This window comes from Ostrea edulis, chromosome 5 (genome assembly GCF_947568905.1).
Source record: "Ostrea edulis chromosome 5, xbOstEdul1.1, whole genome shotgun sequence".
NCBI lineage: Eukaryota > Metazoa > Mollusca > Bivalvia > Ostreida > Ostreidae > Ostrea > Ostrea edulis.
The window spans coordinates 81892183-81909763 of NC_079168.1; the positions used below are offsets into that span (position 1 = coordinate 81892183).

Sequence of the window (17581 nt, forward strand, 5' to 3'; positions counted from 1 at the left end):
TTGTAATTTTCTGATCTGTAGCTTTAACATTTATTATTTTAATTGCAGCTAGCAGTCAACTACTACAATATAATGCCCCAGGGTGGGGCAACCCATAAACTTGTATGAAACCTTTATGATTAGCTATAATTGACTGTTTTGACCTCTCACATTTGGTAGCGTAAAGAAGGAAAATTTGGCTTTTCACTGATTGACCTTTGGCTGACCCCGCAAAGGGATACAACTTGCGGCAAAGCGTGGAAATGTATTAAAAAAAACTAGATATAATTCACAGTAGCAAGTTCTTACATTTGGTAAGGTAAAGAATGAAAACTTGGTCTTTTGTTGATTAACCTTTGATTGACCCCACAAAGGGACGTAACTCATGGTGAAATGTTAATGATATGTGTATTTAAATTAATGCTCAATGGACACGTGCTCTGAAGATCAATAACACATAATGCCTGATGATATTGCCACTTTGTGCCAGAAAGCCATTTGAAATTCAACTCTTACCCTTTTCAAAAGTAAACTTTTCAAATACTTTGTTTTAAAGGCCGGAGCATATGGACACAATTTGAGAAAACAAAAACATGGCACGAGTCTTGTTTACATAACAATGATTTGTGAGGGCTGTATCTCGATCACTTGTAACTCAACAACTGATATTCAAATTTTGGTTGACCATTAGAAATACTTTAGTTAAGCATTGTAAGCAACAAAAATGGAAACATAAACGCTCAAATCATGCCCATGCCCCTTTAAAACTCCCAAAACAATAAAACACCAATATCATAATATTAAATTTATTTCAGTTGCATTGTTTCTTTAATTATCGTGTAGCAGGTCTGGCGTTTGCATAGTCTGTACTTTGCGTTGTGCTTGTTTTGATAGTGGCGACTTTGAAATTACCTTATTTACACTATGATTAGAGACTTTAAAATAATCGAATCAAGAACTCTTAAATATGAATTTATTACCAGTATAAATATAACAAATACATACTCCTAAAGCCGAGAATTTAGCCTATAAACTAGAAGGAAATTCTCCTGAGTCCCGACCCAAATGTAATATAATATTATAATTTATAGGTAAACGGACAAAATATAGGGAAAAAACAGACAAACAAAATATGATTCCTGAGTATAGAAAGAACGGTAGAAGTGCAGAACGCTGTCTCACTTCAACAAATTGTTCGCTGCAAGGTTTTATATAGCATCTGGGACAATAGAAATTGTCATTAAAGTTATTGGCCAAAAGATGAAATGGGCATTGCCAAATACATAATTGGGTGAATAATTTACATCAGGATTGAAATTCAGAAATAAAAGTACAAGTTAAACTGAAACTACCACAATGGTAGGAAAAGTCCTCTCTAATATCATGGATAATAACATCTATCTACTGAGTGAAAAGGAGAACATAAACCGTGATCACTCATCAATCTCATAACTCCTATAAGGAATATAAAATTAAGAGTTGCATGGGCAAACACAGACCCCTGAATATACCAGAGGTGGGACCAGGTGCCTAGGAGGAGTAAGCATCCCCTATTGACCGGTCACATCTGCCGTGAGCCCTATATCTTGATCAGGTAAACGGAGTAACCCGTAGTCACAATCAGTGTGTAAAGAACAGGGTAACATTTGGTATGAAACATATCAGACTGTAACATCAACTTGTTTGTCAGTAACTTGCCTCGATTTAAAAACTGATCATATGCAGAACAAGCTCTTGCATATCGAATCAGTTGACAGATATAAACACCATAATGCAGGTGATAATGGAATATTGCTACATAAATATGGGAAGTTGACGATGGAGAAGCTGAAATCATCCCGTTTGTCATAATAAGCTGAGTTGATAGTTTGCTGTTAGCAATGTTCAATAAAATATCTAAGTATGAAGCAGATGTGGAAGACTCTGTGGTGTCTTTTATTTCAAGTTCACTGGGATATATTGAATCGACATATGATTATGAAAATGATTATTGTTAATAGATAAAACTATCATTCTAAATCATGGAGTGTATCGATCAGCCCTCCTTAACAAACAGACATATACACAGGTAGTCATCTTCGTAAGCCAAGTGTCCGATTTGCTTACCCCGGGAGATGAGAGTATTATAGCAAATTGGACACTTGGCTTGCAAAGATGACTGGCATGCAGATGGATGAAGTGATCAATATACTTTGTAAAGACATCTACCTCTTTGACACTGTATTTGATCTCATTCTTGAGAATAAAATTCATGTTTGTATTTAATTTGCAAGTATCAAATCTTCAATTCTAACAGGAAATGAGAAAATGCAATGGACCAGACCAGGACTCAAACATGGGCTCCCTGAATCTCTACCAAATGATCGAGCTATCCCAGGCCACCAGTGATCGAACACGTCTAAATCATCACCTAGCTGGCAGGCATTTTCACCTGTCAGTTCCAGCTGGGGCTGATCTACAGAACTAAAATTTACCAGGAAGGGAGAAAATGTAATGGACCAGACCCCGGTTCAAATCCTGTTTCAGTCTGTTGCATTTTTTACCTTCCTATTACAAATTATTAACAGACGTCTGAATTTAAACCATGAATAATTTGCTGAACTTTAACTTTCATTTCTTACCTCCTCCATTCTGTAAAAGTGCTGCTAATCCTTGCTGATCTCCACCTTGACCAAAAATGTCCATTGGGTTGTCATTCAACAGAGAATTAAAGTTATTCCCCAAGGGGGGTCCTCCACCTGGCAGCCCAGACATATCACTGCAGATCTAAATGTTATACCTCTGGGATTTATACAAGGTTTGTTTTATCTTCTTCTCAAAACAGTTCTCTTTTCTTCTTAAACTTCTTTTTTATTTAATTTCATTATTAAATATTATTTACATATGCATCATTTATTTTTTACAAATTAAATAATTCAATTTTATGTATGTGCACAAATACTACATACTGTACTTCATAAACTTTTCATAAAAATGGTGCATTTCTGAACAATTCGATCCTGTATTGCATTTGTTTAAATATGAAAAAAGAAGAAAGAAACGGGAAGGAATACTCCGTCAAACAATTAATGTATCAATATTATAAATTAATAAACAACGCTAATATTTAATCCTACTTAAAAATTTCAAAAGAAAAAAAAACTAACCTGCTAGATTTGAAATTACTTGTCTTAGGAACTAAGCAATGTCTATGAGAATCCCATGTTGTCTTCGTAAATTTCCAAACTCAGACCAAAGGACCAAATTTAACCTAGAACTTCCTTCCTACGCTCAATATAAAGCGAAAGTAAATTATTCATATCTAAGAATTCTCCAAAAAGATATTGTGAGATTACACTCATCGCCTAATAAATGACAAAAACTAAAGCTAAGATTTGATATGATAGAATTTTTCAAAATATAAAATTGTTTTTATGTTTTGTTTTTAACAACTATGCATTTCTACTTTCGGTTTCACAACGCAAGATACACGCATCTTGGCTGGATATGGCGGTATATATATATAGATATGCTCTGTGTAGTGAAATTAATATATCAATATCCTCTCTAAAGTTTGTTAGAATTGCTCTAATTATAATGTGCTTGATAAAGCTGATTCTTTGCAACGGTTGATTAGATGAGAAAGTAGATAGAATGTATTATCGTTAAAGTACAGGGGCATCTTATCCGCTCTGTTCTCTATCACACATATATAAATATATGTGTGATAAAAGATGCCCCTGTGGTTAAAGTGATAACGTCCTACGAACCCTTGGTGAGGGCCTGTCCCGAGACACAATACACAGTAGCTTTTTTTTTCTTTTAGCCCCCCCCCCCCCTTTTCTTACTTGGCCCGCAGTTATATAAAGATATATATTTGAATTTGATGAATAATTTTGAACAAAGGAGAAATTTAGAATATCGTCACACAAGTGTATTACATATTGAGGAAGATACCAAGGTAACAACCCCCCAACCCCCACCCCACCCCTCCCGAATTTAGAATATTATGTCAGAACTATATAGTTCTGGTGAAGTGGAAGATGAAATTTTTAATCTGCTGCGATAAATATAGAAAAGAAATTAAGGGAGCAATTTACTAGAGTGCATTTCGAAATCATGTACTAACTTCTTTACTCTAAACCTTCAAGAAAAACTTATATGCTATAGAGATTAATCTTATTTTGCACCGTCCCCATGCAGGTAATTCCTGCAGTTCTGTGATCAACAATTACTCTTATGAGGGTATAAACATAATGTATGTATTTGCAGTGGTGAATATATTTGCACTATATCTAGGTTAATTCTTGCTCAGAAGTATATAGTTAATGTTGTTTAAACATTGTCAGAATGTTTATATATACCTTAGTTTGACTTTGCTGACATGTTTGCATTGGACACGGGGAGAACCTTAAAGATCACACATGGTTTTGAACACTTGTTACCACAATTGATAATAATACATTTTATTGTAAATTAATTACGATCGTGCTTTGGAAATAAGCCTATTTAATACAACATACATTACGAGATTCTCAAGCACCATCCCATGGTGTCCCTTGCACTTTGATGATCAACTTTTTAAATGTAATCATTATATGTTATATGATATAGCAATGGTACATGTAACTGCACAACATCTTGTCATATTTTTCCGTCTCCTTTCATTGTTATATACTTTAACTCCAATATTGCAGTCAGTCTAAATTGTATTGTAATCAAAACTTTGTTAAATACGATGTATGCTATGCATGTCTGTCTCTCGTATATGTCTTAAATCATAACTGTTCTTTGTATATTTGCCCCTTGTTGGTCCATAAATCATATCATATCATATAGAACCCAAAAGCCTCTGATTTTCAATGGTATTTAAAGAGGCTCGACATTGTCAATTATTTTGGAAGTATATACATTGAAGGGGAATTACATGTACAGGAATCAGGAAAATTAAGAAAGGATTAAATGATAATTAAGTCTTATTTATTCAGTGCTGCATGTCAGTTGGTGTCAACACAAAATAAGCAACACAAATCAACCATTCATACCAAAGAATATCAATGCTTACTTGTGTATTTATTCTAACAATATATATACATGTATATAGAGATCTATACATGAAAAAGTTATTAATTAAGTACATGTAATAAGGTTGAATTAACATATAGTATAAGTACTTCGGTCGTATTGTAGCAGAACTTTATAGAATAAAGATTATTTGCTGATGAATATTGATTGATTGTATAATGTCCCTCTCGAGAATATTTCACTCATATGGAAATGTCACCATTGCTGATGAATAAAATTAGAATTTAAGTAAAAGGAAGTATTTTTTTAAGTAGATAAAGTCCAAAATGTGATTATATAGAAAAGGGAAATGGTTGTACAAGTTGTATTTATAGGATTCTAAATGGAGCAGGCAGCAGAAGAGCAATAGTTCTGACACTTTCGTGACTTTGATGGAGTTCTATCTGTTAAGAAATCATGAACCCTTATTAAAGTTTTTTCCTTGTATTCTATAAAAATTCAGTTTGCGTATTGATATGTGTTGTGGTATATAAATTATCTGACAAAGTCCACATTAATTTTAAGTTTATTTTTGTTTCTGTATAGCTCTAGAAGTTGTTAAACAAAAATGAAAAGCTATGGTTTGCAGGAGTGTCCATTTCTAAAACCATGATGTAAATCCATGAGACTATTGTTGCTTTCTAGATATGGCATGTTTATAGGGATGGGGTTGAATATTGAAAAAAGTCATTGTAATATGAGTGTAAATTTCATGTAATTGGAAGTCATGTGTAATTGCATTTTTAAAATTACTATGTCCAAGTAATCTAATTAAAATGCAGTAAATGTAATTGTAATTTAATGAATTACTTATCAAAGTATTGTAATTTGATTGATTACATTGGTATGTAATTGACCCTATCCCTATAGGCATGTTGTTACATTGATAATTACATTGTGTTCCAATGAGTTAATTTACAACATATACAAAATGCCATTACGGTACTATGGGATTGGGGTATCATATTAAGTTTTCTGATTTGTATTTTCTTCATTATTAAGAATTAAATGTTGAAATTAATGCAATATGTTGGCATGCTGCCAGTCCTCTGATATTTTCCAATTTCTTCCAAATTCAAAAGATTTTGTAAATAGTAGAGATAATATTGATGCTACACATTCTTTTTATCCTTTTGGGATTGCCATGAAACATTATGCGTATGAGTTTGAGTCCCCCAGTAATTTGCCATTCACCCAATAAAACATTAACGCTCTCCAAACTATCGAAAAAAAAGTTGAACAGTGCATGTAATGATTAAAGCTTTCAGGCATGCCATATTTATTATTGCTATAAAACTCATAGCAACTCTTGAGATGAATAATTGAGGGGTGCAGATTTTTAATTAAATTCCATAATTATGAATTATGAGATTTTGTCACTTTCACCCCTAAAGAATACATTTGGTATTTCTACTTGTACTAATATGAAAGCTGCTGTAAAATGGCTGAAATATTGCCAAAACTGGGTAAAACCGTAAACAATGAATCAAAATAAAATATGCATTAATTTAACGAATAAGTGTAGAGTTTGTTCTGCTGAATATTTTTCATTTCATTCACAAATTACTGTGGCTCTTTTGTAGTGAAAAACAAATTATTATAAAAGAAAATGGATGAACACATGATTCTACAGAAATGAAATCATCATGGACAAATCAGGGTAAGAAATTGCAAAATTCTATCATAGAATATGATTATAGCGAAACTCCAGGGCCAGCAAAAACAGTTTATTGTTAAACCATAAACTTCATTATACAGTAAAACACGGTTATAGTGAACCTCCAGAGCCAGCGAAAAACAGTTCATTATAACCAAACTCCATTATACAGTAAATCATGGTTATAGTGAATCTCCAGGGCCAGCAAAAAACAGTTTATTGTAACCATATTTCCAGCTTAATATAAGCTCTAAATCTGAAAATTTTATTTTGTTGTAAAAATGTACTATTATGATAGTTTTGTATGTAACTTTGATAGAATTAAAACTAATGCTTCATTCACATGAATGTGCATTAAATTTTACTTTGCATTAAATTTGATGCGAAGTAAAATAATGCACATTAAATTAATTTGAATTAAATAGCGTTCACACAGCGGTCATATTTAATGCGAAGTAAACTCATTCACATTTAATTCGGTTGCATCTCTAAATTAAAGGGTGAGCGAAATAAATAAAAGAATAGACTATATCATTGAAAATCATTTTATAGATATTTTAATGAATTTTGTGTAGATATACAGAATTCATTGTTCAAAACACTTTATATCTGTTAATAATGTACATGTAACTGATCTACACACAAGGAGTTTGTCGTGTTTGTTCTTATATGTTCCCAAGAAATTACTTGTTATTTCCTCCTACGACCAGCATTCACTCTAGACAATACATGTATATTGCTTCTTCATGAGCCCAGTTAAAACATCGGATCGTCTCTTTCACCATTCCGCTGACTACTATTGTGACGCAATTTTTAATTACTGATATGTATCAAACACTGTAAGGGTACTGACTAAAACCTGGTCTTGGTCCCGGTCTTTGGTCTCGGTCCCGTGACTAAAACCCGGTCTTCAGTCCCGGTCCCAGATTTTTTTATTCGATATAAACAGAATATTTGAGCCCCATTTCTCGTGAATTTAGATATGACATCCCATGCCTGCATTCTGATAGTTGATTGATCATATTTTCTTCTTTCGTAAAATAATACGTGAAAACTCCGGGACCGGTGGGACCGACAAATAAAAACAATGCTTAAAGCCGGTCCCGGTCTCGACATTTTTCCTCAATAGCTGCTTTAATCTAGCTTTTCATGAAAAAAAAATAAGGATGTGATACTCAATGCATAACATCCCATTGTATATACGTTTCTGATTTATTGTGTGTGTTTTATTCCAGTTTTCCTTTTCATGTCAAAGTTTTCACATATTATTTTACGAAAGAAGAAAATAATATGATCAATCAACTATCAGAATGCAGGCATGGGATGTCATATCTAAATTCACGAGAAATGGGGCTCAAATATTATAAATTAATAAACAACGCTAATATTTAATCCTACTTAAAAATTTCAAAAGAAAAAAAAACTAACCTGCTAGATTTGAAATTACTTGTCTTAGGAACTAAGCAATGTCTATGAGAATCCCATGTTGTCTTCGTAAATTTCCAAACTCAGACCAAAGGACCAAATTTAACCTAGAACTTCCTTCCTACGCTCAATATAAAGCGAAAGTAAATTATTCATATCTAAGAATTCTCCAAAAAGATATTGTGAGATTACACTCATCGCCTAATAAATGACAAAAACTAAAGCTAAGATTTGATATGATAGAATTTTTCAAAATATAAAATTGTTTTTATGTTTTGTTTTTAACAACTATGCATTTCTACTTTCGGTTTCACAACGCAAGATACACGCATCTTGGCTGGATATGGCGGTATATATATATAGATATGCTCTGTGTAGTGAAATTAATATATCAATATCCTCTCTAAAGTTTGTTAGAATTGCTCTAATTATAATGTGCTTGATAAAGCTGATTCTTTGCAACGGTTGATTAGATGAGAAAGTAGATAGAATGTATTATCGTTAAAGTACAGGGGCATCTTATCCGCTCTGTTCTCTATCACACATATATAAATATATGTGTGATAAAAGATGCCCCTGTGGTTAAAGTGATAACGTCCTACGAACCCTTGGTGAGGGCCTGTCCCGAGACACAATACACAGTAGCTTTTTTTTTCTTTTAGCCCCCCCCCCCCCTTTTCTTACTTGGCCCGCAGTTATATAAAGATATATATTTGAATTTGATGAATAATTTTGAACAAAGGAGAAATTTAGAATATCGTCACACAAGTGTATTACATATTGAGGAAGATACCAAGGTAACAACCCCCCAACCCCCACCCCACCCCTCCCGAATTTAGAATATTATGTCAGAACTATATAGTTCTGGTGAAGTGGAAGATGAAATTTTTAATCTGCTGCGATAAATATAGAAAAGAAATTAAGGGAGCAATTTACTAGAGTGCATTTCGAAATCATGTACTAACTTCTTTACTCTAAACCTTCAAGAAAAACTTATATGCTATAGAGATTAATCTTATTTTGCACCGTCCCCATGCAGGTAATTCCTGCAGTTCTGTGATCAACAATTACTCTTATGAGGGTATAAACATAATGTATGTATTTGCAGTGGTGAATATATTTGCACTATATCTAGGTTAATTCTTGCTCAGAAGTATATAGTTAATGTTGTTTAAACATTGTCAGAATGTTTATATATACCTTAGTTTGACTTTGCTGACATGTTTGCATTGGACACGGGGAGAACCTTAAAGATCACACATGGTTTTGAACACTTGTTACCACAATTGATAATAATACATTTTATTGTAAATTAATTACGATCGTGCTTTGGAAATAAGCCTATTTAATACAACATACATTACGAGATTCTCAAGCACCATCCCATGGTGTCCCTTGCACTTTGATGATCAACTTTTTAAATGTAATCATTATATGTTATATGATATAGCAATGGTACATGTAACTGCACAACATCTTGTCATATTTTTCCGTCTCCTTTCATTGTTATATACTTTAACTCCAATATTGCAGTCAGTCTAAATTGTATTGTAATCAAAACTTTGTTAAATACGATGTATGCTATGCATGTCTGTCTCTCGTATATGTCTTAAATCATAACTGTTCTTTGTATATTTGCCCCTTGTTGGTCCATAAATCATATCATATCATATAGAACCCAAAAGCCTCTGATTTTCAATGGTATTTAAAGAGGCTCGACATTGTCAATTATTTTGGAAGTATATACATTGAAGGGGAATTACATGTACAGGAATCAGGAAAATTAAGAAAGGATTAAATGATAATTAAGTCTTATTTATTCAGTGCTGCATGTCAGTTGGTGTCAACACAAAATAAGCAACACAAATCAACCATTCATACCAAAGAATATCAATGCTTACTTGTGTATTTATTCTAACAATATATATACATGTATATAGAGATCTATACATGAAAAAGTTATTAATTAAGTACATGTAATAAGGTTGAATTAACATATAGTATAAGTACTTCGGTCGTATTGTAGCAGAACTTTATAGAATAAAGATTATTTGCTGATGAATATTGATTGATTGTATAATGTCCCTCTCGAGAATATTTCACTCATATGGAAATGTCACCATTGCTGATGAATAAAATTAGAATTTAAGTAAAAGGAAGTATTTTTTTAAGTAGATAAAGTCCAAAATGTGATTATATAGAAAAGGGAAATGGTTGTACAAGTTGTATTTATAGGATTCTAAATGGAGCAGGCAGCAGAAGAGCAATAGTTCTGACACTTTCGTGACTTTGATGGAGTTCTATCTGTTAAGAAATCATGAACCCTTATTAAAGTTTTTTCCTTGTATTCTATAAAAATTCAGTTTGCGTATTGATATGTGTTGTGGTATATAAATTATCTGACAAAGTCCACATTAATTTTAAGTTTATTTTTGTTTCTGTATAGCTCTAGAAGTTGTTAAACAAAAATGAAAAGCTATGGTTTGCAGGAGTGTCCATTTCTAAAACCATGATGTAAATCCATGAGACTATTGTTGCTTTCTAGATATGGCATGTTTATAGGGATGGGGTTGAATATTGAAAAAAGTCATTGTAATATGAGTGTAAATTTCATGTAATTGGAAGTCATGTGTAATTGCATTTTTAAAATTACTATGTCCAAGTAATCTAATTAAAATGCAGTAAATGTAATTGTAATTTAATGAATTACTTATCAAAGTATTGTAATTTGATTGATTACATTGGTATGTAATTGACCCTATCCCTATAGGCATGTTGTTACATTGATAATTACATTGTGTTCCAATGAGTTAATTTACAACATATACAAAATGCCATTACGGTACTATGGGATTGGGGTATCATATTAAGTTTTCTGATTTGTATTTTCTTCATTATTAAGAATTAAATGTTGAAATTAATGCAATATGTTGGCATGCTGCCAGTCCTCTGATATTTTCCAATTTCTTCCAAATTCAAAAGATTTTGTAAATAGTAGAGATAATATTGATGCTACACATTCTTTTTATCCTTTTGGGATTGCCATGAAACATTATGCGTATGAGTTTGAGTCCCCCAGTAATTTGCCATTCACCCAATAAAACATTAACGCTCTCCAAACTATCGAAAAAAAAGTTGAACAGTGCATGTAATGATTAAAGCTTTCAGGCATGCCATATTTATTATTGCTATAAAACTCATAGCAACTCTTGAGATGAATAATTGAGGGGTGCAGATTTTTAATTAAATTCCATAATTATGAATTATGAGATTTTGTCACTTTCACCCCTAAAGAATACATTTGGTATTTCTACTTGTACTAATATGAAAGCTGCTGTAAAATGGCTGAAATATTGCCAAAACTGGGTAAAACCGTAAACAATGAATCAAAATAAAATATGCATTAATTTAACGAATAAGTGTAGAGTTTGTTCTGCTGAATATTTTTCATTTCATTCACAAATTACTGTGGCTCTTTTGTAGTGAAAAACAAATTATTATAAAAGAAAATGGATGAACACATGATTCTACAGAAATGAAATCATCATGGACAAATCAGGGTAAGAAATTGCAAAATTCTATCATAGAATATGATTATAGCGAAACTCCAGGGCCAGCAAAAACAGTTTATTGTTAAACCATAAACTTCATTATACAGTAAAACACGGTTATAGTGAACCTCCAGAGCCAGCGAAAAACAGTTCATTATAACCAAACTCCATTATACAGTAAATCATGGTTATAGTGAATCTCCAGGGCCAGCAAAAAACAGTTTATTGTAACCATAAACTTCATTATACAGTATAACATGGTTATAGTGAACCTTTAGTGCTAGTAAAAAAAAAACCAGTTCATTATAACCAAACTCCATTATACAGTCAAACATGATTATAGCGAACCTTTAGGGCTAGCAAAAAACAGTTCATTATAACCAGACTTCATTATACAGTAAAACACGGTTATAGCGAACCTCCAGGGTCAGAGTAAAACAGTTCATTATAACCATAGAAACTTCATTATTCCTTCAATAAAACACATGCAGTTATAAGCTTGTTATATCTGCAATGAAGATGCAAAGATATACAATAAAACAATTTGCTTATAACGAACACGCTTTTAATGAATTTACGCAATTTGCAAAGTGATAAAATAATAAAAATTTTATTGGATGTAATAAAGTTTGGTTATAACGAACTGTTTTTCGCTGGCCCTGGAGGTTTGCTATAACCATGTTTTATTGATTGAATAATATCTTACAGCATTTGACATCCTTCAGACCTGTTGTGGAAGCATTGAAGATGTGTATGTGTATTTTGGAAGTGATCGGACATTCTTCAAAAAATTTACATGTAGTTGAATTTTGTCATTCTTTAAGCATGGTACCTTACTTTGTGTTAACGAACTCCTCTCACAGCTTTTACTTGACATTTTTATGCCCCCGAGATCGAAGATCGGGGGGCATATTGTTTTTGTCCTGCCTGTCATTCTGTCTGAAACTTTAACCTTGCTAATAACTTTTGAACAGTAAGTGATAGAGCTTTGATATTTCACATGAGTATTCCTTGTGACAAGACCTTTCCGTGGGTACCAACATTTTTGACCCTGTAACCTTGGAATTTGACCTACTTTTTGAAAACTTTAACCTTGCTAATAACTTTTGAACAGTAAGAGATAGAGCTTTGATATTTCACATGAGTATTCCTTGTTACAAGATCTTTCCGTTGGTATTGAACCTTTTGACCTTGACAGTTGACCTACTTTAAGTTTTTATTAAATGGTAAATATTAGAGTTTTCATATTGTACATGAGCATTTCTTTTGACAAGATCTTTTTACTGGTACCAAGATATTTGCTCTTGTGACCTTGGCCATCTTCGGAATTGGCCATTATCGGGGGCATTTGTGTTTCACAAACACATCTTGTTCAGACCTTTTCAGACATTATAGTTGTTATAAAAACATTGAAGATATACATGTGACTTTTTAAAAATGTTTCTATATATTTGAAAAATTCTACATTTAAACTATCATTTTTCCAGTATGTTTTGTAAAACAATTACCTACATAATCTGGCTTTATTATAAATGCATACGAAAATCTGAGACATCTCTAGGGTAGACTTCTGAAAAGCATTGCATAATTGATTCTCTACCACAAACACTTCAGTTTATTTTCATTTCATCTGGATCCATGTACAGCTGTCTCTGATAAATAACATATTTTAAAGCAACCTGTCCATTTCTGTTCTTGAATTGATTTTATGTCAGGTGATGTTTCACAATTAATATAGATACATGTATTACATGTTTTATGATTCATAACAAACTGGAATACAATGCACAGTTGACCTTTTTTCACATTATAATAGTTCTAAGTCAATCAACATCAAAGCTAAAGGTGGTTCCATCACTTCGGGGCAGACCACAGTGACAGGAGATTTTCCTACAGAATCTCAGGTTCCGGAAATCTCAGGTGAGATCACATGACAATGACTCCCACAGTGAATATTTAGGTACAGATCACATGACAATGATTCCTGCACTGAATGTTTAGGTACAGATCTGTTCTTCAATGCAGTCGATGTATAACTTTGAATTAATCACAACAGAAGTGTTAGTGATAGGGTCCTAATGTGGCAAAGAGTACACGAAAATTGGAAGGGGGAAGGCTATAATCTGATTAAAATTAGGTCTTCCATCTGCTCCCCGGTTTTTTATGTGTCCACGCGACGATCGAAAATCGGGGAGCGGATGGAAGATCTAATTTTAATTCGATTGGGGGAGGGCATTATTTTGGGTGATTGATTTACTATTGAAGGAGGAAAATTCTACAGCTTTAAAAGAGTTAAAAGTGTTATCTGTTACACAATGAATATTTTTCTTTTGAAATTATAGGTTCACATATATTTATGCCCTACTAAGTATTTGCTAGATTCAAATAAAATTTTACGCTTATGTCTGTCTTATCCTAAAACGAAGCTTTTGCTAGAGATCCATTAGGAACCATTAGCTGTACAGCAGCTACTCTACGCGATTTCATTAATTATTGAATCTGTGTTTCCAGTCTCAGGTGGTAACCATGGAGGGACCCCCAGCGGTGGAAATTTAACGATTGAAGCTCTGGAGTCGGACATTTCTGTGGCTGAAAACACAGCAATTCATATCCGTGTCCAATCTTCAGGTAAGAAATCACTAAAAAAAAAAAACTGTAGTCTTCAGTGGCTGTTATCAACAAGTGGCATTCATTTGTGTGAACGTCTGAAAGCTGGAGGTTTGATACATTATCATTTCAGTATCCATTAGTCATTTATGGACAAATACCGTATGCTAGGTAATTTTGTCGGGCTAGAAATGATGGATTGTTTGGCGAATGAGGAAAATTCATAATTTTTTAAAAAATAAAAGCGCCGAAATTTCTATTGATATAAAGGATACACTTGTTACATTAAATTGTGCCCAAAAAATTGAAGTGCTACGATTTCAAACTATCTTTTTAAGGAAAATCTAATAAATATTCCCGATGCCAAAATTACCCGATTTGTGCATGGTATGAGAAACATTTAACTATGTTATGAATTATTCAGATTTTGAAAAGTGTTGTATAGTTTTCATACAAGTGTGCAGTATAGAACAACCCCCCCCCCCCCCCCCCCCCCCAAAATGATGATGAGAGTTTAAATTCAGCAAGCAATAAATCTTGATTTCTGTCATGATAAATGCAGCTTTTTGTATTCTGATTCATTGGTCTTTTTTTTTTACCACTTCATGGAATATGCAGGTTCCGATCTCTCGAGCAGAAGTCTTTCTACAGACAGTAGCCCCCCCTTCTCTAACACGGAGGACACAGGGGCCACAACTCTGCACTTCCTGGTCCATGAGAAGGGGAAGTACATACAGATAGGACAGTGTTGTGTTATTGTGGAAATGCATGTTAATGAAAGTCTGATGGAGAAATTAAAATCTGAAGGCACGCTGGAGGGTGAGAACAGTGTTATTTAAGAAATAAGTCTCATCTTTTAAATATACATGAGGGTATTAACTACAATGCTTTATGCTTGCATACTTCATGAAGCATGTTAGCATAAAGGTAGGCCAGCATGAAGCACGTTAGCATAAAGGTAGGCCAGCATGATTCATGTTAGCATAAAGGTAGGCCAGCATGAAGAATGTTAGCATAAAGGTAGGCCAGCATGAAGCATGTTAGCATAAAGGTAGGCCAGCATGAAGCATGTTAGCATAAAGGTAGACCAGCATGTTAGCATAAAGGTAGGCCAGCATGTTAGCATAAAGGTAGGCCAGCATGAAGCATTCTTGTTCACACCTTCATGTATTTCCAAAATTCTTATATTTACATTCTATTTTCATTTCTGTTGGAGAATTCCCAGCCATTACATTACATTCAGGTGCTGATACAGGAGTACTAATCCATGGCTGTGCTAAAATGTGAAAATCTCTATCCATCATTAGATATCTATAGAAGAAACGGTACATCATGATTATGCTGAATAGTGCACCAGCTCAGATTGTACCAATCGGTATTCAGTGTTGTAAAGGTCACCTGGAATTAATACGGATATTTGCATATAAAACAGAGCTAACGCTAAACTATGAACAGATTATTGTAGTTTTATAATTAGGCTGTATCTTAGTAATTGTTTAAAAAACTACCTATACTAAAACAAGTACATATATATTTTATTTACTCCAATGAAAAATTTTTCTTGGGTGCTTGATGGAGTTCTTGCAGCATTGTTATCTAGGTGTGTGTTATCTTCGGCAGTTGACACCCAGATTGGGACCTCCGTGGTGACAATGAGGTGGAGAGGAACAGAGAACACTAACGAGGAACTGGGGACCCAGATAAAGCTGCGTCTGACCTCCTCCCTGACCGACAGCCTCGAAGATTTGGAGAGGTCAGTTCTTGAAGATCTGGTGAACAATCACTGTGATAAATGTCAAGCTGTGGTGACCTACCTTGTGAAGGAGATGAAGGGTCGGCTGACTGAGGTCTCCCTCGGGTGTCTCCGACTCACGCTGCTGTTTACCTGCCAAGAGGACCTTGAGAGGGGCACATCGGAGGAAGCCCTAAAAAAAATCCAGGAATTCTTCAACAAGCTGCTTGTGACGGAGAAATTACTACATGTGGCTGAGGATATCCGGTTTTCTGCGACTGTTGAGGGTCATCATTATTTAGCACAAGGGAACCAGCAATCTACCACCTTGTACAAAAGGTTATCACATTTTTACATTAGTAATGTAATAATCAGATGTAATGTAATAATCAGATGTAACGTAATAATTAACTGTAATGTAATAATCAACTGTAATATAATAATCAGATGTAATATAATAATCAGTAATAAAATAGTCATCAGTAATATGATAATCATCATCAAATATATTACTAGGAAATTGTTGAAATTTATAGTACCTAATTTTCAAGAATTGTTAATTTGTATATGCCTGTTTTTTGATGGCACGTATTGTGGTATAGTGATGTTTGTATATCCGTCCATCCGATCGAGGTTTTCTGTTTCTATTTTCATTTATTGAATTGAAATTTGCTGTGTAGCTTCTTTGTGAGTCACTCAAGGTCAGGTTGCAATTTTGATCCATTTTTGACCTCTCTTGCAGGAGTTTTGTCCCTTTACTTGAAATTTAATGTTATTTGGAGGTTATATGGTTTGTGTGTCTTAACTCCTCCCCCAGTTTTCAAGTGAGGACCATCTTATTTTACAGAATGTTTGTATGGATAGTGAAGATGTGCATATGACAAGCATTATGATTTTCTTTTAAAAAATTAAGAAAATCATAGTATTTCCAGCTTAATATAAGCTCTAAATCTGAAAATTTTATTTTGTTGTAAAAATGTACTATTATGATAGTTTTGTATGTAACTTTGATAGAATTAAAACTAATGCTTCATTCACATGAATGTGCATTAAATTTTACTTTGCATTAAATTTGATGCGAAGTAAAATAATGCACATTAAATTAATTTGAATTAAATAGCGTTCACACAGCGGTCATATTTAATGCGAAGTAAACTCATTCACATTTAATTCGGTTGCATCTCTAAATTAAAGGGTGAGCGAAATAAATAAAAGAATAGACTATATCATTGAAAATCATTTTATAGATATTTTAATGAATTTTGTGTAGATATACAGAATTCATTGTTCAAAACACTTTATATCTGTTAATAATGTACATGTAACTGATCTACACACAAGGAGTTTGTCGTGTTTGTTCTTATATGTTCCCAAGAAATTACTTGTTATTTCCTCCTACGACCAGCATTCACTCTAGACAATACATGTATATTGCTTCTTCATGAGCCCAGTTAAAACATCGGATCGTCTCTTTCACCATTCCGCTGACTACTATTGTGACGCAATTTTTAATTACTGATATGTATCAAACACTGTAAGGGTACTGACTAAAACCTGGTCTTGGTCCCGGTCTTTGGTCTCGGTCCC

At 33.3% G+C, this 17581-nt stretch overlaps 2 protein-coding genes across 9 annotated transcripts in view; one reads left to right on the forward strand and one right to left on the reverse strand.

Annotated features, from left to right (window-relative positions):
- LOC125651791 (uncharacterized) overlaps window positions 1-3350 on the reverse strand; it is a 28226-nt gene extending 24876 nt beyond the window's left edge. The window contains exons 1-2 of one of the 6 annotated variants that reach the window (XM_056166461.1): window positions 3145-3347; window positions 2601-2745 (exon numbers count right to left, since the gene is read on the reverse strand). In XM_056166461.1, the coding sequence (XP_056022436.1) occupies window positions 2601-2733 (133 nt within the window). In that variant the 5' untranslated portion in view covers window positions 2734-2745; window positions 3145-3347. Of the gene's footprint in view, window positions 1-2600; window positions 2746-3125 lie in introns of all 6 variants that reach the window. The other 5 variants (XM_048880555.2, XM_056166462.1, XM_048880558.2 and 2 more) reach the window with 5 other exon arrangements.
- Window positions 3351-8254: 4904 nt separating this feature from the next.
- Window positions 8255-17581, forward strand: part of LOC125649616 (uncharacterized) — a 40614-nt gene continuing 31287 nt past the window's right edge. Inside the window, exons 1-6 of one of the 3 annotated variants that reach the window (XM_056166463.1) lie at window positions 8255-8453; window positions 11588-11664; window positions 13472-13575; window positions 14167-14283; window positions 14881-15081; window positions 15883-16333. In XM_056166463.1, coding sequence (XP_056022438.1) covers window positions 11651-11664; window positions 13472-13575; window positions 14167-14283; window positions 14881-15081; window positions 15883-16333 — 887 coding nt within the window. In that variant the 5' untranslated portion in view covers window positions 8255-8453; window positions 11588-11650. Of the gene's footprint in view, window positions 8454-11587; window positions 11665-12363; window positions 12454-13471; window positions 13576-14166; window positions 14284-14880; window positions 15082-15882; window positions 16334-17581 lie in introns of those variants that run through there. The other 2 variants (XM_056166464.1, XM_056166465.1) reach the window with 2 other exon arrangements.